Source organism: Callithrix jacchus, chromosome 4, assembly GCF_049354715.1.
Source record: "Callithrix jacchus isolate 240 chromosome 4, calJac240_pri, whole genome shotgun sequence".
Taxonomy (NCBI): Eukaryota; Metazoa; Chordata; class Mammalia; order Primates; family Cebidae; genus Callithrix; species Callithrix jacchus.
Genome location: NC_133505.1, coordinates 95,377,923 through 95,405,734, shown reverse-complemented (window position 1 = coordinate 95,405,734; position 27,812 = coordinate 95,377,923). Strand labels below are relative to the sequence as shown.

The following is a 27,812-nucleotide window of genomic DNA, read 5'->3' as shown; positions in this document are numbered from 1 at the left end:
CCGAGCTCTCGAGGGCCCGGGGGTCCCGGACCTCTCCTGCAACGGGTAGGGCCGGCGCTCCTAGCGCCTGGGGACCCCGGAGGGCCAGAGGGAAGTTCGGCTTCCGGGGGCCGGGGCGAGGGGACAAAGACACTGCTCGCTCCTGCAGATCCCAAGCCGGCTTTACGGGGCCGGCGGCGACTGGGGAGTGACCGACCGCCACGAAGCTGCTGCCACGTCAGGCAACTTCACAAAACCCGGACGAGGGCAGGTGACGCAAGCCCCGCGGCCGCGGCGGGGCTGGGCCTGCGGCTACCCGAGGAGGCTGATCTCCGGCCCGGTCGCCCGGTTCAGCGACGCCCGGCCGGCGCCGGCCCGGCTCTCAGGGAGGCGGGGGGTGCAGCGGAGGAGGCGGCGCCATCGCGAAGCCAGCACCTCGCCCGCACTCGGCCTCGTCACCCCGCCTGCAGTCCGGGCTGGACTGGGCGGCGTCTGCGGAGGCTCCTCGGCCAGACCGCGTCAGCCTGAGCCGTGCTGAGACCCGGGCAGCGGCCCGGGAGGCCGGAGCCAGGCCAGCGACCCGCCATGGAGACCCGCTACAACCTGAAGAGTCCTGGTGAGCGAGGCTGGGGCCCCCGGGCGAAGAGGGCAGAGTGACCTGGACCCCGGGGCGGTCGCCGCGGTCCCCTAGCGTTTGGCGCCACTCATGGCTCCGCTCCCGGTGTCGCGCTCTACGCGAGACCGCCGCCTGCCCGGGAAGTGCAGGCCGCAGGGCGGGGTGGCCCGGTGAACGCCCGCTGCTAATCCTCGGGCAGGCTAGCGCGCCGCAGCACCCGGCCTCTCCCTTTTCCCATCTTCGCCCCGTCCCGTAGAGCTGGGTCAGAAACTCATCCCTAAGAACAGGTGTAAAGGTGATGTCGGTGGGCGACAGTCAACAACCCCTTGCTGTACCTGCATCGGGAACACCGTCGCTATCCCCTCCCGGTCACTGCCACTGGACTTCTGTTAGCCGGCTGCATTACTCACATTTGAGGGGTTGGTCGTTTAAATATCTTACTTGCGGCACCTGGGCCGAATAGAATTGCAGACATAAAGGAAATGTTCTGTAACTAAGCCAGTTAACTATAGAACTAAAACAAAACAAAACAAACAAAAAATACCTGGTTGAACCCTGTACATGGGAACTAACCTTGATTTTTGCCATACTGGCTAATATGAAATATATCTATATTCAGTCGTAGAGATTCTTTTCCTGCATTTAATGATCCTGCTTCATTTACACAAGCAGTCCCAGCAATCCTAGCCTTTAATTACTTTCTGGTGCATAATAAAGATAAGTAACTAGCGTTCTCAGCTTAATACAACAGGCTTGAAATGAATCATTGGATCGTCTAAATGGTATTTTTTTCTATCTGTACCTTGGTAAATTTTGCCAGGAGGAAGAAACTCCACAGTTAACTCTGCAAACTCTAGGATATTAATGATGATTTCACCGACTCTTGCTTTTGCTTAAAATTTCCTTCCAAAAAAAGCTGTTTCTCAGTAGGAATTAGCAAAATTAGCATCCTTATGGAAAGAGTTGACATTGTGAATCTGGGGGTTTTTGTAAGGTTTCAGAATATGCAAAAATCCCAGAAAAGCCTGAGGATATTGATTTGAGGGAGCTTTGTTAGCTTGAGTGCTGCCAGGCTTAGAAATGTCCTTAGGTGACCAAGTGTGTAGATTTGGTCATAACATTTTAGGGGCCACTGACTCCTTAAAAAATATGAAGACCTGGCATGGTGGCACGTGCCTGTAATCGCAGCATTTGGGAGGCTTGTGGGGGTGGGGGACAAATTACTTGAGGTCTGGAGTTCGAGACCAGCTTGATCAACATGGGGAAACCCTGTCTCTACTAAAAATACAGAAATTAGCCGGGCATGGTGGTGGCACACTCCTGTAGTCCCAGATGGCTTGAGTCTGGGAGGTGGAGGTTGCAGTGAGCCAAGATCGCGATTGCACTCCAGTATGGGCGACAGAGCAAGACTCCATCTCAAAAAAACAAAACAAAACAAAAACCTGGAGTGGAGGTAGGGGGAAGAAAAGACCAAAGAGAAAGAGGGGAAGAAAGAAAAGCTTAATGTATGATTGAATTATTTACATTGTGGTAGATTTAACTAGTACTATTTGGGTAGAAACATCTGGTGGCTCCCTGCTCACAGGGTTCCTTAGGACAGCAGAGGTGCTTAGTGAAAGGTCCAGAGGATAATCCACATGTGAGTAGTAGTGCAGTTTGGAATGGAGAACTGGTGGAACCCAAGAGATTGTTGTCAGAAAACATCACTCAATTTCAATAGGTTAGACTTAATACTACAATGATAAGCTTTTAAAATTCTCCAGAATTTTGTACATTTCCAAAGTATGCGAACTATCATCCACTGGCTGAGCTTTGGCTGACATGCTTCTAGCTTTGTCATAAATTGCTTCCTTTTTTTGGTTTTATTTCCTCAAAGATAGTGTTGCTGATTTAAAAAACAATGCTACTTTTCTTTTTTTTTTTTTTTCTGGAGACAGAGTCTTGCTTCCTCACCAGGCCCCAGACTGGAGTGCAGTGGCGTGACCTCAGCTCACTGCAACCTCCGCCTCCTGGGTTCAAGCAATTCTCCTGCCTCAGCCCCCTGAGCAGCTGGGACTACAGGCACGCACCACCATGCCCAGCTAATTTTTGTATTTTTAGTAGAGACGGGGTTTCACCATGTTGGCCAGGATGGTCTCGATCTCTTGACCTTGTGATCCACCTGCCTTGGCCTCCCAAAGTGCTGGGATTACAGGCGTGAGCCACCGCGCCCGGCCACAATGCTTCTTAAAAATCTATTTTTGTTAGTGTGTTGATTATTTGGAATTCATAGAGAAGTTGAATTAGGTGAGATATGAGACTTACTGAAAATGCTGGGAGGCATCCTGAAAATCCTTCCTTTGCTTTATTCTCAGTCCTGTGGTATTTTTTAGAGTAATGCCTATATGAAGGAAAACAACTGAAAATTCCAATCTCCTGTGTATGGCAGGGTGCGTGCACACACACACACACGCACATAAAACACCAGCCAACCAACCAAACAAAAGCCACCACACAGTGTGAGGGATATAATCCTTTACTTTTTATCTGATGTGGGGTTGTCTTTGATGTATGAGTGGAAAGATTAAATGAAGACAATACAGATAACTGGTTAAGGGCCAGTGCACTAGCATGTGGATAGTAAACCTGTTCATTTCATAGGTGGGAAACTTTTTCTTTTATGAATTTTTTGGAATGGACCTGTGATTGTGGCTAGAGCTGTTGTGTAGGATCACCTCATATGCCTCTGACTAGCCTGTCAGTAGTGGTCTGTGGATCAAGCTCCCTGACCCGTGTTTGGGTCTGCTCTGGCTAAGGAAGTAGAGTCTTACAGAGCAAAGTGGGGAGACGTGTATAAAGAACCTCCTTTGGGGCCGGGCGCAGTGGCCCACGCCTTTAATCCCAGCACTTTGGGAGGCCGAGGCAGGTGGATCACAAGGTCAAGAGATTGAGACCATCCTGGTCAACATGGTGAAACCCCGTCTCTACTAAAAATATAAAAAATTAGCTGGGCATGGTGGCGTGTGCCTGTAATCCCAGCTGCTCAGGAGGCTGAGGCAGGAGAATTGCCTGAACCCAGGAGGCGGAGGTTGCGGTGACCCGAGATTGCGCCATTGCACCCCAGCCTGGGTAACAAGAGCGAAACTCCGTCTCAAAAAAAAAAAAAAAAAAAAAAAAAACCTCCTTTGGCAGCTTCTTCATAAGGGGGCCATTGACATGTGCAGCAGGTGATGGGAGTATTAGAGACTGCTGCAAAAGTACCCGCTGCCTCTACCAGAAGTCTAAGAGTTAGCTATTCATGCCATTGGTGTCAGCTGCACCTTCACACGAATCCACTCAAGGTTTCATGTCCAACTCAGACCCTTCTCCTAAGCTATAGATACGCAGAACTTATGGTGACTCAACACCTTCATCTTGATTTCCCATAGAGAGAAAAACTCTGTGAGAATAAAAACGAAACTCATCAGTTTTCTTGTCCACTAAATTTGCAGTTTACTCTAATGTTCCATATCCCAGGGATAGACAGCACTCAGGCACCTATGGGAGTCATTTTTTGTTTATTTGTCTGCTTCCTTGCTCCATCCCTGCCCTGAAACACACAACTCAGTACACACACAGAAACACATATATCTAGTCAGTCACTATTGTCACCAGATCAGTTAAAACAAAAACTGACTACCTCTCAAATTGAAAAATTTTCAGTAGCTTTCTGACAGCTGTTGATAAAGTTCAAAGTAAACTGCTTAGCTTGGCCTACAGGGCTGCTCATGATTGACCCTGGCCTTCCTCACCAGCCTCATCATCCACCACTCTTATGCTGTTTTGCATTTTCTTTTTTCCTTTTTTTTTCAAGACAGGGTCTTCCAGTCTGTAGTGCAGTGGTGCCATCACAGCTCACTGCAGCCTCAACCTCCTGGGCTCAGGCGATTCTCCCACCTCAGCCTCCCAGTAGCGGGGACCACAGGTGCACGCCACCATGCCTGGTTTATTTTTGTATACTTTGTAGAGACAGGGGTTTCGTTATGTTGCCCAGGCTGGTCTCAAATTCCTGAGCTCAAGTGATCCCTCCACCTCGGCTTCCCAAAGAGGAGAGATTACAGATGTGAGCCACTGTACCGGGCCTGCATTTTTACCTATCCATCTTGCCCAAACGACTCTCCAGGTGGAGTAGCTTTTTTCACTTACATGCTTTGGTTCCTTTTGGAACCTCTGCTTAGAATGTTTTCCTTTAAATCCATCTGAAATTCCTATAGTTCTTCAAGCTTTAAGGTTCAGCCTTGTATAGCTCCCCTAGGCAGACTAGTTTCTGTATATATTTGTACATATATACTTGGTCAATATTACCATTTGTATTGTAATTATTTTCATGTCTTTCTCTACTCTTATGGAAGACAAGAACCAGGTCATGGTCATTCTTTTATCTCCAACACTCAGACATTCTTTGAATGTTTGTTGAACTGATACCTTTGCAGGGTCCTCCTGGGCAGAAACGTCACTCTTTAGGCATTTGCTTAAGTACCTGCATTATGGGAGCAGGAAGAGGCAGTGAGGGAGCATGCCTTCCTTAATATACCTGTCTCCTGCATTTCACTCATGCTTTGGAAGTTGATAATATCAGGATAATTGCTTTTCTTTTTTTTTTTTTTGAGACGGAGTTTGGCTGTTGTTACCCAGACTGGAGTGCAATGGCATGATCTCAGCTCACCGCAACCTCCGCCTCCTGGGTTCAAGCAATTCTCCTGCCTCAGCCTCTGAAATAGCTGGGACTACAGGCACGCACCACCATGCCCAGCTAATTTTTGTATCTTTAGTAGAGACGGGGTTTCACCATGTTGACCAGGATGGTCTTGATCTCTCGACCTCGTGATCCACTCGCCTCAGCCTCCCAAAGTGCTGGGATTATAGGCGTGAGCCACTGCGCCCGGCCGCTAGGATAATTGCTTTTCAAGAGAAATCCATATATATGGGAGCCAGTGGCCTGTAGAAGATCCCTTTATTTGTAGCTGGATCCAAAGCCCAGTGTGAGCCTAGTGAGCTAGCCCCAGTGTGTGAAGAATGCTAATGCCTAGGCCCACAGCACCTAGAGCATGGCTCCAGAGTGCCCATGTGGCCTCTATAAGAAGGAAGAACAAAAGCAGGGAGGCAGGTGCCACCCCTTCCTTTCCTGGCACATCTTATCTCACCATAGTGAAAGGATTCCATGGAACAACCTTTCCAAGAGATAGGAGAGGAGCTGGAATAAAAAAGTTTCCTCTCAAGCCATGTATAAGCAAGAGATGGAGTATCAGGAGGGGCCAACTATACTGTAGCCCAGTTGCCAGGCAGCACCCTGAACCGTGACAGTTTCCTAACAGTGGTATTTCTCCTCAGGAGGCAAGGAACCATGCCATAAGGCCAGCTACATCTGCTGACTTATGGTTTTGAGTTAGGAAGAATCGTTGAGGCCTTATATCCCAGTCCATTTTCAACCTTAATAACTAAGGGCCTGGGCAAGAGAGATGGGTGAAAAGGAAAGGATAATTATGTGGAGAAATTATTGACTCTTATTTGACAGATGTAAATATCAAGCCACAATCAGATTAAGTGACTTGTTCAAGGACTTACAGCTACAAAATGTCAGTCAGAATTTTAATGCAGCTCTAAATCGAGTCTCTGTTCCTTTTCACTGAAGCATTCATAATATATGTTATTTTTGGAAAAATAGATTATGGAAACAATAGACTAATCTCACCTTTTGGCTACATGGCCCTAGCTCTTACATGGTATGTGCCTGTGGCTTATGAACTAATAAAATCAGCTATTTAATTGTTGAACCAATGATTGTTTCCTTACAGGATTGGTACAGATACATTCTTATAACAATTCTGACCCTTTATACATCTCTCTCAATATCCAGATACAAGTGTTGAGTGTTTATTGTCTTCTCTCCTGTTGAACTGAGCTGAGTAGGGAAGAGGCAGAGAAAATATGATAAGGGTATAGAATGACATAAAATCTGACTTCAGCTTAATCATTATTGAGTTCAGCCAGTTGACGAGGAATGAAGGAAAAACAATCTTTTTGGCATCTCCAAACTAATTAACTTCGAAACAGCTTCCATATCTAATAATATTAACTTAAGGGAATGATATGTTTATGTGGCTTGAAAGCAGGGTTTTCCATCCTTGTTCCATGGGTCCATTCAGGAGCGAAATGGAAGGGCAGGGAATAGCCTGCAGGCCCTTCTGTTGGCCTCTTCAAAGTGACTCTGGGGTTTTTGTTTCACATGTTGGGATTCTCATTAAGCTTTTATTTGAATAAAGGATTTTGTTTTATTAAATAAGTTTAAAAACCTTGTCTTTAATCGGATTCTTAGAAAAAGATAAATTGAGAGAAGATAGAAAATTTAATTCAACTAATATTTGAGCTCTTACCATGTGCTAAGCCCTGAGGAGACTGTATTGCTGCACTGTCATTACTATTGCTTAGCAGGGAAGATGGATGTTAAACAAGTAATTAAAGTGAGACAAACTTCATAAAAGGAAAAATACAGTATTATGATGGCATAGAGCAAAGAGACTCAACCTGGTCTCTAGGGCAGTGGTTTCTCAACCTAACCAGAGTAATTCAGAGAGCATTCCTAGTCTCCACCCCTCCCTAGGATGCTGCAGAGATTTTGATCTGTTCAGATTGGAATCTCTAGGCACTGAGAGAGGACAGGGGACGGTGTCATAGAGACGTTCCTGAGAAGTTACTTAAAGGTCTAGGGTAGCCATACTAGATGGTGAGGTGGAGGATGGGGCCAAAGCAGCCTGGCCCCTGAGGAAAGCTGTGTAGAAAGGTCTAGAGTAGAGGGCAGGTAAAGCATGTTCAAGGAATTGAACAAATTACCCAGTCTCTAGACTTGGAGGGAGAGGGTGTCTCAATATGTACATGTTTCTAAGATAGCATTTATCATGCTATTTTGTGTTGACTGCCCCTCCCAGCCATAAGCCTTTACCAAAGCCATATTTTGTTGATAGTCGAAACTGTAACATCTAGTACCTAGTAGGAACTCAATAAATAGTTGATGATCCAGTGACCAAAGTCTCTGCATATAGGGGCTTAGTTCAGAGTAAGAGATGGAAAAGAATATTAATAATTATGAAGTAGGAATAGTAACAACATTTTTTTGGCCAGGCAGAGGTGCAGATACAGATAGGATTGTAGAATGTGATAGGCAGATTGTGATAGGCATCTGAGTGTGCTCCTACTAGGAGTAATTTATCAGGGAGATAAAAAGCTGGGTACCATTAACGGAAAGAGGAGAAATGAGACTAGGTGCAAAGGAATCTTGGAGTGCTAGGTGGAAAGAGTGGGCTGGAAGGCTTACTAGAGAAATGTAGGGGCCGGTCACGGTGGCTCATACCTGTAATCCCAGCACTTTGGGAGGCCAAGGTGGGTGGATCACCTGAGGTCAGGAGTTCGAGACCAGCCTGACCAAAATAGAGAAACCCCGTCTCTATTGAAAAAGAAGAAAAGAAGGCCAGGCGGGGTGGCTCAAGCCTGTAATCCTAGCACTTTGGGAGGCCGAGGCGGGTGGATCACAAGGTCAAGAGATCGAGACCATCCTGGTCAACATGGTGAAACCCCGTCTCTACTAAAAATATAAAAAATTAGCTGGGCATGGTGGCGTGTGCCTGTAATCCCAGCTACTCGGGGGGCTGAGGCAGGAGAATTGCCTCCTGAACCCAGGAGGCGGAGGTTGTGGTGAGCCGAGATCGCACCATTGCACTCCAGCCTGGGTAACAAGAGCGAAACTCCGTCTCAAAAAAAAGAAAAGAAATATAGGGACATTATGTGGCATTGTGTCCCAGTGGAGGTTGTTGATAATGACTTGCAATGGCATTACTGCACCAGCTTCTGTGACTTTTTTTCCTCCTTTCAGTGGTGCTATAGACAACAAATAAGATGGTTGGGTTGGGTCAGGCACAGTTGGATTTTATTAAGGGAGTGTGAAAGAGAGACTCCTGAGAGCCAAGGATGTGGATAAAGAGGAAAATGAATATACGTATAGGGGAGGTGAAGAAAGTTGTGGGGTCAGTGGACTGGAGGTTTAGGGAAGCTGAAAGATCATTTCAAGAAGGAATTTAATCAGGGTCATGGAGAGTCAGTGAATTCAGAGGACAGTCCATTAATTTAATGCAAGATAGTGGATGGAAAGTCCCAAGAGGTAGAGGATATAGAGGTGTTTCCTGTTCACTGAACATGAGATCCAGAGGATACATTTTTTGTTAATAAAACCATTTTAATGGGTAGAGCCAAACTGCCTGTGTTGGAATCCCATCTCTCTTATTTACTAGCTGTGTGACCTTGAGCAAGATAGATAATCTTTCCGTGTCTCGGCTTCCCATCTGGAAAGTGGGGATAGAAATAATACCTATCTAGTAATGTTGTATTAAGGGTTAAATGAGTTATTCATGTCTGTAAAAGCACTTCAATAAATACCACCATATAGGAAGTATATATAAGTACTTATTAAATAAAAATAGTGTCTTCACTATATATTTAATATATAACTCTTTTAAAAGTGTTAATGCCTAGCAACTATTTCCTTCCTCCCCCCGCTCTATTTATTCCCATCATCTTATAATTAAACCTTTGCCATATGCTCATTTGCACTAGGCCTTTGAACATTTTTCATTAGGCTTGTAAGTCTGTGCTAATCATTCAGAAAAAGTATATTTTAAATATCTCTTTTGTGAATTTTATTTTAGCTGTTAAACGTTTAATGAAAGAAGCAGCAGAATTGAAAGATCCAACAGATCATTACCATGCGCAACCTTTAGAGGTTAGTTTCTATCTCCATGTTCTTTATATGGATTTTAGTATTTTAATATTTAAAACAAATTCTGTAAAATTGCTTTTCATTGCTTTGAGTCATTGCAGATGTTTGTGATGTAGTTTGACATTTTATTTACCATATTTCATGAATATTTCATTAGCCATTGCAAATCACTTTAGAAGAAACGGATTTGTGGTGTTTATAAAATGGGTCTCAGATGCTAAGTTGAGGTTAGATCTTGAGTATGAGGGAGGGGAAGTGGAAAGAACCCCAGATACTTTACAGTAAAGTTTGGAAGCCCTTTGATGGGTCTTTGTAGCTACTTAAGTCTTTTTGTACAAACATCTTTACCTGTCTCAGTCTTTTCATCTGTAGCAGGAGGGCATTTAAATATGCTCAGGCAGGTTTTCATGGTAACAGTGGGAATAAAAATATAATAACTTATATGCAAGTATTTTGTAAACTGAAAAGTACATGATAACTTAAGATGACATTAAATATATTAATATTACTGACCATTTTGTAAATAAGCTCTTAGGCAACTATAAGGGATAATTTTTAAAGATGTGTTAAAATAACCCAAACAAAGTAATTATTTGATTATATGATAATTATCACAATTTGCTATTCTTTCAAGGATTAATTTCCAATTAAAACCTGTAAGTAACTTATGAATATATAACAACACTCAGAAAGTTTTAATATGTTTATTTAAAAACGATTTTAGCTCAGTGGACCATGAAAGCCAGATTAAATAGCTTTTACTTATAAATTTAATTTATCACTTATATTCTTGAGACATCTTGTGCATTAGAAACTATCCTAGCAATAATATAAAACATTTAATTTTTCTTGCTTGGTACTATTTCTAATATTTAGATTGATAAAATGATCAAACTTTTTAAGGTTATTGATTGCTTGTGAATTTTTGTTTTTGTTCAGGATAACCTTTTTGAATGGCACTTCACGGTTAGAGGGCCCCCAGACTCCGATTTTGATGGAGGAGTTTATCATGGGCGGATAGTACTGCCACCAGAGTATCCCATGAAACCACCAAGCATTATTCTCCTAACGGTAAGAATTCTGGATTTTTAGAATGCTCGTGGCTTAACTCTTCCTGGTAGCTGCAAAATAGAGTAAACAAATCATTTTCATTAAGAAATAATATAACATTATTATAATTTTGCTTTTGGGGTCCAGGCCCTGGGACTACAATTTTTATTTTCCAAAATAATTCCTAGGAAGCTGATACATCTAAGAAGTAAAAATGATACAACTAAATGCATAAATGTCATATCATGGGTGTTAGGATTTAATAAATTAATATATGCTAAGTGCTGGGCACACACATCTGGCACTTCATAATCACTCACTAAAGAGTAGCTAATGGGCTGGGCATGGTGGCTTACGCCTTTAATCCCAGCTCTTTGGGAGGCTGAAGCAGGTGGATGACGAGGTCAGGAGTTCAAGACCAGCTTGGCCAAGATGGTGAAACCTACAAAAAAAATTAGCTGGGCATGGTGGTAATCTTAGCTACTTGGGAGGGAGGTGGAGGTTACAGTGAGCCGAGGTCCCAACACTGCACTCCAGCCTCTTTTCCTCAGTTTCCTCATCTTGACAATAAGAATACATGATACCTACCTCATTGAGTTTATGTGGGATGAAAAGTATCAATATCTTATTGTATAGCTCTTAAAGCCTGACACAGAGTCCTCAATAAGTATTAGCATCATTTCTATTTCTATCTCAGAATCTCTCTTTCTCTCCAACTTTATATATCTTCTTCATGCAAAGGAAAACTTTTTTTTTTCTTAGAGACAGGGTCTCGCTCTGATTCCCAGGTTGGAGTGCAGTGGCACAATCATAGCTCACTGCACCCTCAAAATTCCTGGACTCAAGCAGTCCTCCCACCTCAGCCTCCTGAGTATCTGGGACTATAGGCACATGCCACTGTACCAAGCTAATTACAAAGCTTTTTGGTAGAGACATGGTCTCACTGGCCTTGAACTACTGGCCTTAGGCAATTATCCCACCTCAGCCTCCCAAAGAGCTAGGATGACAGGAAATCACCATCATACCTAGCCAAGGAAAACTGTTGATCTAATTCCTCTCTTAATTGTTAAGCTTTTCTTTCCTCATTTCTTTTAACTATGTTTAATTATCCCCTAACCTTGAAAAAAGCAAAAACAAACACAAAAACCATTTCCTGTATCTGTTATCATTTTAAGCTGTGCCTGTTTTTCTCTTTGGTAACCTCCAAGGCATCCTTCTAGTTTAGCCTGCTGCAGGCCACCTTCCACACATAGCGCCCTGTTGAAACATGCTTACTACACCAGTCTCAGAAACCAGTTTGAGAAATCTCACTGCCCCTTCTCAGTCTTCATCCTCTTCTAAGTTAAACATCTGACCCACATGGAGTAGCAAATGGTGAAACAACAGGTATTCATCAATAAATACCAAATTAATGCTGCTTTTCACTCTATTTTGAATAATGGAGAGAGCATTTGTTTAAGAGCCAGTAGACCTGGATTCTGACCATTGCTCTTTCCATTACACTCTGGGCAGGTTACACAGTGTCTTTAAAATTCAGTTTTCTCATTGGTCAGAAGGAATGTTGTGTTTGGTAATTGTAATCACACTATAAAGTGCCTGACATACAGAAGCTGCTTAACAAGTATTAGCTGATATTGAGAACTGTTAATGCTGGCAGTAGGGTTGGAGCAGGGTCCTGGAGACACTCTTCTGTGTCAGGAGTCACTTATTTAGTTGCTAGATCATGGGGAGAGCTAAGTGGTCTTAGGGGAGGGAGGCGCTGGTGCATGGGGAGACCGGTGACGGTGGAGGGCAGTAGTTAGCAGCAGCTCTTGGCCAACAAATACAGATATATTTCAATAGTTAGCCAATGGTATGGTTATACTAACCACATTGGCTGAGAATCAGCCCTGATTTTCAACATGACACTCTTTCTGGATTACTACCTTTCTTTTAAAAAGTCTTCTCCAACTTTCATTCCACAAGTATTATTTATTCATTCATTCATTCATTCATCCTTCCTCTGAAAATCATACTTCTCTCAAAGCCATTCTTCCCATGTCTTTCCTCACTAACATTCAGTTAGGGGATACTGAGTCTTGAGGTTTCACCTAGCCTCTTGCATGTCTTCTCTTTTAGATTCTTTTTTTTTTTCTTTTTTCTTGAGATAGGGTCTTATTCTGTCACCCAGGCTAGAGTGCAATAGCATGATCACAGCTCACTGCAGCCTTGATGTCCCAGACTCAAATGATCCTCCCACCTCAGGCTCCTAAGTAGCTGAGACCGTAGTCATTTACTACCACGCTTGGCTAATTTTTTTTAATTTTTATTTTTCATAGAGACAGGGTTTCACTTTGTTGCCCAGGCTGGTCTCAAACTCCTGGCCTCAAGTGATCTTCCTGCCTTAGCCTCCCAAATTGCTGAGATTACAGGCATCAGTCTCCCCTCCCCTGCCCTCCTCTCCTCCCCTCCTGAGACAGGGTCTCACACAGTCACCCAGGCTGGAGTGCTGCAATGCAGTCATAGTTCACTGTGGCCTTGAACTCCTGGGCTCAAGCAATCTTCCTGTCTTAGCCTCCCAAGTAGGTAGGACTAGAGGCACATGCCACCACTCCTGGCTAGTTTTCTTTCTTTTTTTTTCTTATTTTGTAGACAGTGTCTCACTATGTTGCTCAGGCTGGTCTTGAATTCCTGGCCTCAAGTGATCCTCCCACCTCGGTCTCTCAGAGTGCTGGGATTACAGGCATGAGCCACTTCACTGGCCAGTAAAACTTTGTTAATTATTTAGATTTCAGTTGTGCAATTCAGTTTCAAAAGGTGCTATATAAAACACCTTCTAAAAACAGCTTTTATTATTCAGCAGCCAACAAGTGTTTTTGGAGTGTCTATAAGGACAAAAAATCTGTGCCCCATTAGAGGTTACATTAAAAAAAATTTTTAAGATAATCTCTAAAATTATTAGTTATATATAAATAATGTATTTTTACCTCGAAAGTATAAAACATTAAACACATGTATTTAATTTTCTAAACGCATTGTTTACTCCTCAGGCTAATGGACGATTTGAAGTGGGCAAGAAAATCTGTTTGAGCATCTCAGGACATCATCCCGAAACTTGGCAGCCTTCATGGAGTAGTAAGTGTTAATTTATATTGAATATAAATCTCATAACTTCAGTCAATTCATAGTTATGAAGTATAATACTCTCTTTTTTTCTCTTTCCAGAATAAATCCAGTTGCTTTTACAAAGCAATTTAGATTGATGTTTACTTTTTTATTTCAGTAAGGACAGCATTATTAGCCATCATTGGGTTTATGCCAACAAAAGGAGAGGGAGCCATTGGTTCTCTAGATTACACTCCTGAGGAAAGAAGAGCACTTGCCAAAAAGTAAGTTTTGCATTTCATTCTTGTTGAGGCCTGAATAGTATTCAGGGTAATGGCTATTAGGAGGTAGGGCCTGCCTCTTACTATGTGACTTACTTTCTGAGTGAGTGTGGCTACAGGATCTTATCTCGGTTTTGCTATTTTAGAAATTCAACTATACTAATTTCCTTGGAGTGACCAGAATCTAAGTAATTATTTAATGCTATCTAGTCTTAAAAAGTAGTTGATACTGTTTCCTTTTTTTTTTTTTTAAACTACAGTGGGAGATATCCTGGAAAACAATACCAGTCATTTGTCTCCACTCATATGGCATTATAGATGGAAAAGAACCAGAGCAATTAATTTAAGCTTTCCGCAAGATTACAAACCCCTTGAGGGCCAGGAGGGAATCCACTTTATCCATCTTTGCATCTAGCTCATAGCAAGTACTTAATAAATGATCTGAAATAAAGCAAAAGATTGTTCAAGTTATGATTGCCCAGTAGCAATCAGAAACAGAGAAGTCATGCCTTCTCTGTTTTTTTTCAGATGCAGGTGCATTTTTGTCTATATAACCAAGATCAGACATTCCCTTCAGAGTAGCCCCTCTTTGAGTAGCGCTGAAATCAAATTTTTGATGTTGATAATTTTTCTGCTCTGGAGTCTGCTGCCTACCACCCTTCAGACAAACTATGTTAATTAAATTATGTCATATTTTACCCTAGCACACCCCAGAGTAGACCCTCCTCAGATATTTGCTAAATCAAATAGTTAGATTTTAGCATCTGGAAGATTTGGTAGACTTGGTCTTATAAGCAACTTTTCTTTTTTAACCTTATTTCCAAACTCTGGGAATATACTTTATTTATACAACTCTTCATAGATTACACTATGTACTTTGAATTTGTTTTCATGCAATTTTCTGTGTTGCTTTTTTTTATCTTGATGCTTTTATCCAGTTGATTTCATGGGCAAGGTAAAAAAAAAAAAGGAACTAGAGTTCTTGTTCTTCTAGGCTTCTCACTGTATATATTCTAGATTCTCAATCTATAATAGAAACCTTTTAAAAAATGATTTTGGGCTGGGCATGATGGCTCACACTTATAATCTCAGCACTTTGGGAGGCCAAGGTAAGTGGATTGCTTGAGTTCAGGAGTTCAAGACCAGCCTGGATAACATGGCAAAACCCCATCTCTACAAAAAATACAACAATTAGCTGGGCATGGTGGCACGTGCCTGTACTTTCAGCTACTTGGAAGACTGAGGTGGAAGGATGGCTTGACCTGGGGAAGTTGAGGCTGCAGTGAGCCATGACTGTGCCACTGCACTCAAGCCTGGGTGACAAGTTGAGACCCTGTCTCAAAAAAAAACAAACATTTTACATTCAACCATGGTAGCGTGCTACCATTGTGGATAAACTAATAGATTCAAAATAAACACTCTAAGTTTCATTTGACTCAGTTAAAAGTGAATACATTTTGAAGCAAATAATTTGTATATAACCACATCTCAAAGGTGTGTGGAGAACAGTAACACTTTTGGTAAAACAAAAAATACTCATCAGTAAATACTAAATTAGGCTGGGCAGAGTGGCTCATGCTTGTAATCCCAGCACTTTGGGAAGCTGAGGCAGAAGGATCTCTTGAGCCCAGGAGTTCCAGACCAGTTTGGGTAACATAGGGAGACACTCTCTCTACAAAAAAAAAAAAAAAAAAAAAGGAAAAAAAAATTAGCTGAGCATGGTGGCACACACCTGTGGTCCTAGCTAATTGGGAGGCTGAAGTGGGAAGATCACTGGGGTCTGGGAGGTTGAGGCTGCAGTGAGCCACTGTACTCCAGCCCGGGTGACAGAACAAGGAGACCCTGTCTAAAAAAAAAACAAAACACTAAATTATGCTGCTTTTACATATATTTTGTTTATATGATGTTACTTCATAATTTTAACTAGCATGTTCTTCAAGACCCGAAGTTTTTGAATAGAACTAGAAGTACTATGAAAAACAATTTTTTAAAAAGAAGTTCAATAGTGTAACAATATATACTTCTATATATGTGTATTTACTTTCAGTCATTCATATCCTCATAGGACTATTGTAAACTTCAAGGAAGTTCTGGCTCTATCTGGAATACGAAGGGAAAAATGGAAAAACAAACACATTTTAGGAAATAGTCTAGTTAAAAGACATATCTTGAGGCTACTTAATATATATAATCAGTAATAAATTAAGTCTTTGGATTTTCTGCAAGTTTTCCCAAGTCTTTCAAGTTATACTGCTATTTGTGAGGTTTTTCTTTTCTTTATTTTTATTTTTATTTTTTTTTTGAGACGGAGTTTTGCTCGTTACCCAGGCTGGAGTGCAATGGTGCGATCTCGGCTCACTGCAACCTCCGCCTCCTGGGTTCAGGCAATTCTCCTGTCTCAGCCTCCTGAGTAGCTGGGACTACAGGCACGCGCCACCATGCCCAGCTGATTTTTTGTATTTTTAGTAGAGACAGGGTTTCACCATGTTGACCAGGATGGTCTCGATCTCTTGACCTCTTGTCCACCTGCCTCGGCCTCCCAAAGTGCTGGGATTACAGGCGTGAGCCACCGCACCCGGCCCAAGGTTTTTATTTTCTAGAAATATCTGTAAGTTCTATGTTTAATTGGCTTCTTTACTACTTTATATATGTTCCTACTAACAGGTAAGTTGCTCTTGTTAAAAGACTTTTTTCACAGGCTTAAAAGAGGTTTGTTTTATGTGATCTCAAGGATAGTATAATAGACAAATTTTTCATCGTATAGATTTGAAGCTGGGGGGCGGGGGCAAAAAAAAGATGTAAAGCTTATTTTTCTTTTTTTGCTTTCTTTCTTTCTTTTTTTTGGGGGGATGGAGTCTCATTCTATCACCCAGGCTGGAGTACAGTGACGCAGTCTCAGCTCACTGCAACCTCTGCCTCCTGGATTCAAGCGATTCTCCTGCCTCAGCCTCCTGAGTAGCTGGGATTATAGGCGCCTGCCACTATGCCCAGCTAATTTTGTATTTTTGGTAGAGATGGGGTTTCGCCATGTTGGTCAGGCTGGTCTCCAACTCCTAACCTTGTGATTCATCGGCTTCAGACTCCCAGAGTGCTCAGATTACAGACGTGAGCCACTGCACCTGGCTGTTTATTTTTCTTTAGATAGTTTATTGGAAAAATAGAATCTGAGCCCTGGATTTTTTAAAAGCCAACCTAACATTTACTTGTCTCAGGACTATAATTATTGCATTAATTGTCTAATTCGTAGCATATGGATAAATGTGATACGGAATTTTCCAGCGTTCCTTTCTTTTCATTTTGATGATTCAGCATTTGAGTGTCTCAGTAAGAGGAATTAAACATCTAACTATTTGATTCGTTTTCATTTAAAAAATTGTTTTCTACCAGATCACAAGATTTCTGTTGTGAAGGATGTGGCTCTGCCATGAAGGATGTCCTGTTGCCTTTAAAATCTGGAAGTGATTCAAGCCAAGCTGACCAAGAAGCCAAAGAACTGGCGAGGCAAATCAGTTTTAAGGTACTATAAATCCTTAAATAAATTCTAATCTTGTAGCCCTTTTGTTAACTGCTAGATTCCGCATAGAAGGGAAAGCAATGCAGTTCTTTTGCAATATAAAGTTTTGCAAATGTTCTTTTTTCATATTTTGTTTAATTTTTAATTTTAATTTTTAATTTCTGTGGTTACATAGTAGGTGTACATATGTATATAGGGTACATGAAATGTTTTAATACTGGCACAGTTTTTTTCTTATTACAAAATTCATGACTACATTCACGAAAGCTTTATAGCATAGTGAGTGGTCGAAACTTGAACTCTGGTATACAATGCCAGGGTTCAAATCCCAGCTCTATTGCTTATTAGTGGTATGATGTCAGACATATTAACCACTCTGCACCTTTTTCTTATCTACAAATAATAATGGTACCTATATTATAAGATTGTTGTGAGGACTGAATTAATATATGTAATACATGAGTTGCATTAAAAATTGTCCCTGGTGCTTAATAAATTCTACCTATTATTATAGAGATTATAGATAAGCAATAAGAAGAAAATGACATTCATAAACACATCCTCAAGAAATAGCTACTGTTAATATTTTGGCATACCTCCCATATATCCCTTTTTTCCTGTATATGTTTTACTCGAACATAGGATTATATAGTAGTAGTAAATATTTAACTATTTATAGTATTAGCCAGGCGCAGTGGCTCATGCCTGTAATCCCAGCACTTTGAGGGGCCAAGGAGGGCAGATCATGAGGTCAGGAGATTGAGACCATCCTGGCTAATATGGTGAAACCCCACCTCTACTAAAAATACAAAAAATTAGCTGGGCGTGGTGGCGGGCACCTGTAATCGAGGCTGAGGCAGGAGAATTGCTTGAACTGGGAGGCGGAGGTTGCAGTGAGCCGAGATTGGGCTACTGCACTCCAGCCTGGGGGACAGAGTGAGACTCCATCTCAAAAAAATATGTATAAATAAATAAAAAATAAAGTATTAAGCATTTAATCCTTCTGGAATTTGATCACCTTCACAAAAAGAAATGTCAGCCTGCATTAAGCAACATGCTCTCTCTTCCTCCCTCTCCACTTCTCTCTGGACTATCTTTCCAGGTCCAATGGCCTTCTCTTTTATTGTAGTGTCTGGAAGAGGAGTTGCTCAGAACATGCTGGTTACTTTCTTCCTTCAGAGGATTCCTATTACACTTAAAATTGCTTCTGAAAAATCTCAGGACCAAATGCATTTTGTACGTCAGAATTTTTCAAACTTAGGAAAAGATTTACATATACCATACATTAACCTGCAATGATATCTGGGGCAGTACCTCATAATCAAATCCGTTAGGATTTCCTCAGCAAACCCTTGAATATTATATTAATGTGGGATTAGTATTTACATTAATGTGGGATAAAGACTATTCATAGCTTCACATCAGCTCATGTCAGACTTTGCCTAAAAATTACCAAAAAAACCTTGAGTTTTGAGAGGGTTTTAGCATTGTGGATTGTGAACCATGGGTGTTAGTTTGATTCCTCATCAAATAATGGTTTCTTGAGAACAGGTGTTGTTCATGCTTCTTCCTATGATACCTAGTACAGTGTTGGACAAAAGAGTACTCAGTGCTTAACTGCCTGATAATAGATATTAAACTAGCAATTAAAATAAATCCGATAGAGGGGATTTAGCAGGTTGCAGATTATTCTGTGTTTCCTGTTGTTTCCTGTTGTAATGCTGCTCTTGGGTCTATCTTATTTATAGGCAGAAGTCAGTTCATCTGGAAAGACTATCACTGAGTCAGACTTAAACCCTTCCTTTTCACTAACTGATTTACAAGATGATATACCTACAACATTCCAGGGTGCTACGGCCAGTACATCGGTATGGCTCTTATCTTTTAATATATATGTATGTCTCTATCATTATCATTGTTTGGAATAGGAGAAGATCCTAGATTAAATATCTGAAAAATTTGGTTCTCTTAACAATTGGATTCTAACAGTCCCTCTAATTAATCATATTATGTTGAGCAAGTTGTTCATGTTTTCTGGCCTCACTTTTCTTTTTTGTTAAATGGGGCTGGATTTAATTTTTGTCTTGTCCCTCCAGAATTCTATGATTCTCTGAAAAGTTAATTTTCATATAGTTTTAGACTCTGAATAAAACAAAATATCCATATGTTAGCCACTTTCTAAATAGACACTATTTTTGGTAGGATTGTTCAGCTGCATTAAGGTACTGACTTAATAAAGTCCTAGAGCCAAAAATTTGCCTTAGACTTGCTCTGTCCAACACATTAGCCACCAGCCACATGCAGCTATCTACATTTAAATTTAAATTAATCAAAATCAAATAAAATGTAAAATTCAGTTCCTCAGTCACGCTAGCCACATTTCAAGTGCTTCATAGACACGTGGTTAATGGGTACCATATTAGAAAGTGTAGACATAAACATTACTATCATCACAAAGTTCTGTTGGACAGTGCAACCTCGTATATAGTAAGTGTCCAATAAATAATTGTTGAATAGAAGAATGAATGCTGTGGGTGTTGTTAGTGTACCCTGACCTATTGTCTAAGAAATTGGTTGGCCTAGGTGATCAGAGAGACTGATTAAAAAAATATGACTGGATTGGTGCCAAAGAATTAGGATAATGAGGGAAAAATGATTTTCCTTCCTATATATAAAAGATGAACCGTCTTTTGAGGTCTTTTCTAACAGATTGTTCGGTTAAGTAATCACATCCTTTTTGTTGTTGTTTCTTCAGTTTATTGAGGACTTTAAAGGGTGAAGGGAAATTGAAATAGAAGTTGGACAGATGCATATTTGCCTTTTACCCAGCAATAACTTGTATAAAGTGGGACTGAATAGTTTTGAGTAAGTCTCTACTATTCAGAGAGTGAGCTGGGCAGGGAAAAGTTTGTTGAAGAACAAGGGAGAGGGTGGTACTATAGGGGACTGAAGATGGAGGTCCAAGAAAAAAGCATGTGGGGATCAGTTTAATCATTTTTATGTGATCCCAGTGTAATTTATGAATTGCAGAGGAAAATAATAAATTAATTTTAAAGTCAGTATGTTTTAGTTTAAAATACTAAAAAAGCTTTCTAATTACTTTCTATTTCATAGTTTTCTTAAGGAAGGTGATAATCTTTTTTTACCTTTTAGGACAGCCTCCTAATGTTTGTGATGTATTTAAATCCTTTGTGTATTTTAAATCTATGTTAAGTCCCCCTTGTTACATATTCCAGTTATACTTATTCCAGTTGTAATTTACTTTGTAATTATTTATTGTCTATCTCTCTTCCCAGAATGTAAGTCCCTTGAAGGTGAGGGGTCTCTTTCAACTTCTCCACTGTATCCCCAGTGCCTGGCTTAGTGCCTTCTATACAGTAGATTGTCAGTGTTTATTTGTTGATTGAATGAATGAATCTTAGGATTGACACTTTAAAAAATGCTAGGAATATAATTAAATAAATCAAGAAGTAAATTAGAGTATACAAACAATGATGTTATTATAGTAGTATTTCTCATTTTGATTTTAATCTACATAAAACTTAGAATTCTTATTCATAGATATAGGTCATTAATTGATACCATTTTTGGTTAAAATACCAACAAGCAATCAGTTGTCTACAATTGCAAGTTAAGCTTTTAATTATATTTACATATAAACTATCTCAGAGTATGATTATGTAATTTACCACTGTGAAAGTAACTGAAACCAGTTTGGCTAAGGGTGATTACTTTACATTAAATGTAATATAAATTCATTGATATGTTATACATCAAATCCCAGATAAGCTATGATTTTTTTTTTTGTTGTTGTTAGCCTTGAGGAGGAGCAAGAGATTGTTAAAACTCTAAATACAGCTGATAACATCAGGCCATCTGCTGATTTTTGTTGCAGTTATTTTAGCATCAAGAAGTAATGGGAAATGCAGAAGTGGGAAAAACACTAATGGCAGTTTTGTTCTTGGAATCTATCAGATTTTCCCCTTTTCCCAGGGATTGAGGTTCTGAAATAAGCCATTTCATTTTATATTAAAAAGCAAAACTCCCTCACACATGCTGGTTATTCTAGGTTATTATAGAAAAATTTGTATGTGTATATATATAAGTATATATATCACTAGGGACTTAACTAAGAATGTGATTTTTTTTTTTATGAGACAGAGTCTTGCTCTGTTGCTCAGGCTGGAGTGCTGCGTGTGATCATAGCTCACTGCAGACTCAAACTCCTCAGCTCAAGTGATCCTCCTTGCCTCAGCCTCTCAAGTAGCCAGGACCACAGATGGGCACAACCACACCTAAGTTTTTAAATTTTTTTGTAGAGATAGTGTCTTGCTCTGTTGGCCAGGCTGGTCTCAAACACCTGGGCTCAAGCAGTCCTCCTGCCTCAACCTCCCAAAGGGCTGTATGATTGTTTGAAATAGGAAACATTTTAGAATTTTATCAAGGTACTCAATTTTTAGTCAGTGTTATACCATCCACAAGGCATCTGAGGCTGGGCACAGTGTCTCATGCCTGTAATCCCAGCACTTTGGGAGGCCAAGGAGGAGGATTGCTTGATCCCAGGAGTCCAAGACCAGCCTGGGCAATGTGCAAGATCCCATCCCTAAAAATATAATGATTAAAAAAAATAGAGACAAAGGCATCTGAAACACAGGAACCTAATTAAAACATTATATGTATATAAATACTTTCAGTAAGTGTATGTGTTAAAATATCATCTAGGGTCAATGTTTTAAGGGATTGTTTTTCTAAATATATCAATAAAACTAATAAAAGGCCAGAAAGCTGTCCTGAGTTACAACTTTTTTTTTTAACCTAAATTTAGATGCCTCCGAAAGGATACATTATTAGTAACTATCATTACTGGTAGTGTTGCCTTTAGCCATATGTTGTACTCTGAGATTCTATGTATTCTTGAATAGATAACAAGCATTTATACAAATCTTCTTTGCCAGTTTCAAACAAAATTTCTTAAAATTTCCTAGAATGGAGTCCAGAATTCCTCAGCAGCATCCTTTCAACAACCTACCCAGCCTGTAGCTAAGAATACTTCCATGAGCCCTCGACAGCGCCGGGCCCAGCAGCAGAGTCAGAGAAGGTCATCTACTTCACCAGATGTAATCCAGGGCCACCAGCCAAGAGACAACCACACTGATCATGGTGGATCAGCTGTACTGATTGTCATCCTGACTTTGGCATTGGCCGCTCTTATATTCCGACGAATATATCTGGCCAATGAATACATATTTGACTTTGAGTTATAATATTGTTTTGTGACTTAAGAGCTGTGACTCAACTGCTTCATTAAACATTCTGCATTGGGTATAATGTAAGAATTGTTTACAAAAAGATTATTTTGTATTTACCCTTCATTCCTTTTTTGATCCTTATAAGTTTAGTATAAATATATCTAGACATTCAGACTATGTCTAGCAGTTATGTCCTGCTTAGTGTAAGGGACTGGAAGTCAAAGTTCCTTGTCTCACTATTTGATCTGCTTTTCAGGGAAATAACTTGTTATTTTTTCTCATGCATCGCCTTCTTTTTATGTAAATTTGTAATACTTTCCTGTATTGCCCTTTGAAATTTTTGGATAAAAGATGATGTTTTAAGTTCCAGTGAGTATTACTAGTTACTCAATACCATTTATTGAGTACTCTATTTCTACGTATTTAGAATGTATAGGGTTAAAACAGTTGAAAAGGGTAAGCAAAACTCAAGTAGTTTCCTTAAAAAAAGTCATTCGTAGGAGATTTACTGGGATTGCTCATTCTGTGACTTTGTGTCCTCAACATTCTTCAGTGAAAAAACTTTATTTCAGTCAAACATTTATGAGGAAATGAGATCACATCTTTGTCACTGGATGTTACTTGAAGAGGGAGTACTTTGTAACCACTTTGATATGCTGTTATCACCACCCCCTGACCCCTGTTGCCATACTCACACAAATTTAACAAGAAGTAAAACAGTCTTCCATAGATTTTTGTTTTAAGGAAGAAAGGGTCCAAGCTAGGAGATCGCTTTATTTTCTTCCCAGAAGTTAAATGGGGAGATCTTAAGATTTGAATGTTTGCTCTGCTTTGAAATGTATGTCTTTTGAGATGTATTATATGCCTAGCTTTATAATCACTATAAATTTTAATTCCAGGAATATGCATAATATTGAAATATTTCATGTACTATTTTAATAGAAAACCTCAGGGCCCAGGTAGCAGTGATAGAAGTTAGAAAAACATTTACTTAGAATTGTCTACCTAGTCAGAGCCCAAGAAAGAATTTTGAAAAATCAATATATAACTTAGTGCTAGCTAGCTCCACAGACTCTAATAGATAATATTCTCATTATAATGCCTGGTGAGACCATGTAATCACAGAAAAACCTTGCCTTCAGCATGTTCAGAATTGTCTACCTAGTCAGAGCCCAAGAAAGAATTTTGAAAAATCAATATATAACTTAGTGCTAGCTAGCTCCACAGACTCTAATAGATAATATTCTCATTATAATGCCTGGTGAGACCATGTAATCACAGAAAAACCTTGCCTTCAGCATGTTCAGTTCGCAGCACTGAAGGCACTCTTGAGGGTGTTGTTAATGAAGATTTAATTTTTAAATGTAGGTAGTCCCAAGCTTTCAAATAGGTTATGCTCCAAATGGGTGTTTGTAAGTTAATTTTTTTACAAGTCAAACAATGTTGGAAATTGTGTTTAGGTTCTAGATCAGTCCACAAAAGTTAGCTCATATGTGTATATCTTGGATAGGGGAGGGTATTCATAAAGTCCTTATGTTGTTTTAACCAACTGAAATTATGGATAAGAGAAACAATTTGTAAAATCATTTTAAAGGCAGATTTAATTTTTATTCCTGTTTATGGAACATTGGTTCTATTAAAACTGTCAGACACAATTTCTGTTTTCATCTGAGAGCCAGTTTTCTTTTATTTCTACATCTAAAATAAGAACATATTGTACACTATTATATAATACAGAATTGTCTTAAACTTTAATAAATTAGCATTTTAAAGGTGTTTATAGATTGTTTTTTATATCTGTACTGAAATTGATAAAGTCTAAAAAGCTCAAGGACTTTATGAAGAACTCATGTGGGGAAAATCATAGGTTACCATTTATGACTTTATTGCCATGATAAAATACATTCTAAAATCTTGATGTGAAACATACTAGAGATATTGGTTCAGTGCTCAGTGGTTTCCTAGCAAGAAGTCACTGACCCAGCTGGGAAAACCAGGTAGTATCATATGAGAAGAAAGGAATCCCCACCACTTTAACCTCTGCTGAGATTAATTGTGTGCTAGGAACAGTCTTCCTTCCATTTCCCCTCAGTCAAACCTGAGCCAGCCTCTGGATCAGTGTGATCTTGTTGCATGTTTCCATGGGGTGTACCTATACTTTAAGCCAATCCTGCTGCATTCACTGCTAAGTTAAAAAAAAAAAAAAGCCAAGAAGATTTTGCATTTTGCAGATCCTTCTCTCTCTGACTTGCATCTCTTCCCTCACCTGTCAAGTAGCTACCTGCTTGTTTGTGTTGGGATATTTTTTAGCACCTGATGCACCATCTGAAAGTGGCACCATTTTCTTCTTCCCTTTCGCCTCACATATGCTCCCTAAAAATCAAATTGTCAATCTGACCCCCCCCCCCGATGTGAGGTTAATGAGCAAAATCGGTCTTTGGAGCCTTCTTGTCCAAGCCCCACTGAAAAGTCTCCAGAAAACTATTATTTTTAAAGTTCTGCTTTAACTCCTCAATTCCAGCACAAGGCCAAAACTTAAGGATATATATTCTGGCAAGTAAAGACTGAGGACTCCTTACTTTAATCCTCAGATGTAGATAACTCATGACTTTTTCTTTGACCAATATAGCATATGATGAGATATCAAAGCAATTAAAATAGCATGCTTATTGAAAAAATACATAATCTATTTCACTTATAACTTTAAGCCAATGAACTTTTCAAAATTATTTAATATGGGGCTTTTATTTAGCACTTTACATTTTCATGCTGCTTATTTTATTCTGAATAAATGAATTTCAAGATTCTCAACTTTTTTTTTTTAAATTACGATAATTGTTATTTTAACTATGGAAATACAAAGTTTCCTATTTCAGGAGAATAAGAACTCTGTCATTTTTGGCCATGAATAAACTTTCTGGTCTCTTGAGACCACCCATTTTTATAGATCAGAATCAGAAAACAAGTAAACATTTAGACTCATAAACAAGTCACATTTGGACTCTGAACAAAAACCTAGGCTGAAATACTGAAAAGCCTGTGCTTTCTTAATTGCAAGTAAGTATATGTAAGGTTAATGCATCTAGTGAACCTGACTAATAAAGACGTGCACATTTACAGATGTACTTTTAAAGCTTTTATGGGAGGCTGTGCATTGCTCAAAAGCTATTGGGAACATCTTTTGAACAGTTGCCTTCAAAAGTAGTTTGAGCTGCTCAATAAAACCAGTGACTTTATTCATACCTTGTTTTTGACCAAAGGTTGTATTCTTTACGTCATTCAGTCTTGTCTCTCATCCATTCTACCTCCTGGAATATTTCTCTCACATCTTTCCATTTCCCCAACTAGGCACTACCCTATTTAGATATTAACTCCTCCGAATTGGTGCAATAACCTCCTAACAGGTCTCTAGCCTCACCCCATTCCTTACATTGCAGCCAGAGTCTTCAGTATACAGACCTGACCCCTTCTCTCCTATTGGCGCTTAGATCGGGCCAGACCCTTAACATAAAGCACAATGCTGTGTGTGACTACAGTCCCGCCTAGGTTTCTGGCATAATCAGACCTCAGCAAATGCCTCTGGGGCCTTCCCACAGCTCTGACCTTGATCTACTGGGGCTATACCCTGCCCTGAGAAAAATGAGCAAATAAAGCAATATTATCCGCTACCTCACACCATATAGAAAGTTAATTCAAAATGGATCAAAGGTCTAAATGTAAGAGTTAAAACTCTAAGATTATTAGAAACATAGTAAACGTGACGATGGAATATGTAGTGGTTTCTTAAATAGGACATCAAAAGCACAAGTAGGTCTGGCATGGTGGATCATGCCTATAATCTCAGCATTTTGGGAGGTGAAGGTGGGAGGATCACTTGAGGCTAGGAGTTTGAAACCAGCTTGGACAACATAACAAGACCCTGTCTATACAAAAATTTTAAAAATTAAAAAAAATTAGCCTGTAGCTCTAGCCATGCAGGAGACTGAGGTGGGAGGATTGCCTGAATCAAGGAGTTCAAGATTACAGGAAGCTATGATAGCCCCATTGCACCCAGCACTCCAGCCTGGGCCACAGAGCAAGACCCTATCTCTTCAAAACAAAGCAAAACAGAACAACCCACAAGCAACCAAAAGAAAAATTATATTTCATCAAAATAAAAAATTCTTGCATCTCAACACCATTAAGAAAGTTAAAAGACAACACAGAATGGGAGAAAATATTTGCAGATCACATATCTGATAAGGGACTTGCATCTGAAATATCTAAAGAATTGCAATTCAGTAATAAAAAGGAAATAACCTGATTTTAAAATGGCAAACAATTTGAATAGACATTTCTACAAAGAAGATACACAAATGTCAACTAAGCATGTGAAAATCTCAGCATCCTTAGTCACTAGGGAAATGCACATCAAAACCACAGTGATCCCAGTTTACACTCAAAAGGATGGTCAGAACAAAAAAGCCAGATAGAAGTATTGGTGAGGATATGGAGACACTGGAACTCTGATACATTGTTAGTAGGAAAGTAAAATGGCAGAGCCACTTTGAAAAACAATTTGGCAGTTCCTCAAAAAGTTAAACATAAAGTTACCATATGACTCAGCAATTTCACTGCCACATAAAATGTCCAAAAGAAATGAAAACATATTTATATGCAAACTTGTAAACAAATATAGCAGCATTTTATATATATATATAATTGCACTTTAGGTTCTAGGGTACATGTGCAGAACATGCAGGATTGTTGCATAGGTACATACATGGCAATGTGGTTTGCTGCCTCCATCCCCCTGTCATCAATATCTGGCATTTCTCCCCATGTTATCCCTCCCCATTCTCCCTGTCTCACACTGTCCCTCCCCTGTTTCCCCCCAACAGACCCCAGTGTGTGATGCTCCCCTCTGTGTCCATGTGTTCTCATTGTTCAACAACTGCCTATGAGTGAGAACATGCGGCATTTTTCTGTTCTTGTGTCAGTTTGCTGGGAATGATGGTTTACAGCTTCATCCATGTCCCTATAAAGGACACAAACTCATTTTTTTATGGCTGCTTAGTATTCCATGGTGCACATGTGCCATATTTTCCTTGTCCAGTCTATCATCAATGGGCATTTGGGTTGGTTCCAGGTCTTTGCTATTGTAAACAGTGCCGCAACGAACATACGTGTGCAAGTCTTTATAATAGAACAAGGTATAATCCTTTGGATATATACCCAGAAATGGGATTGCAGGGTCAAATGGAATTTCTATTTC

The 27,812-nt window shown here is 39.9% G+C and overlaps 1 protein-coding gene across 1 annotated transcript; it reads left to right on the top strand.

The window, feature by feature from the left end:
* Positions 1-275: 275 nt before the first annotated feature.
* On the top strand, positions 276-24,334 carry UBE2J1 (ubiquitin conjugating enzyme E2 J1). The gene is made up of 8 exons (XM_008994763.4): positions 276-595; positions 9,310-9,383; positions 10,320-10,451; positions 13,460-13,544; positions 13,693-13,798; positions 17,183-17,312; positions 19,058-19,177; positions 22,295-24,334. Exons 1-8 carry the CDS (start codon positions 565-567, stop codon positions 22,571-22,573), a joined length of 957 nt encoding a protein of 318 aa, XP_008993011.1. The 5' UTR covers positions 276-564; the 3' UTR covers positions 22,574-24,334.
* The last annotated feature ends 3,478 nt before the right edge of the window (positions 24,335-27,812 follow it).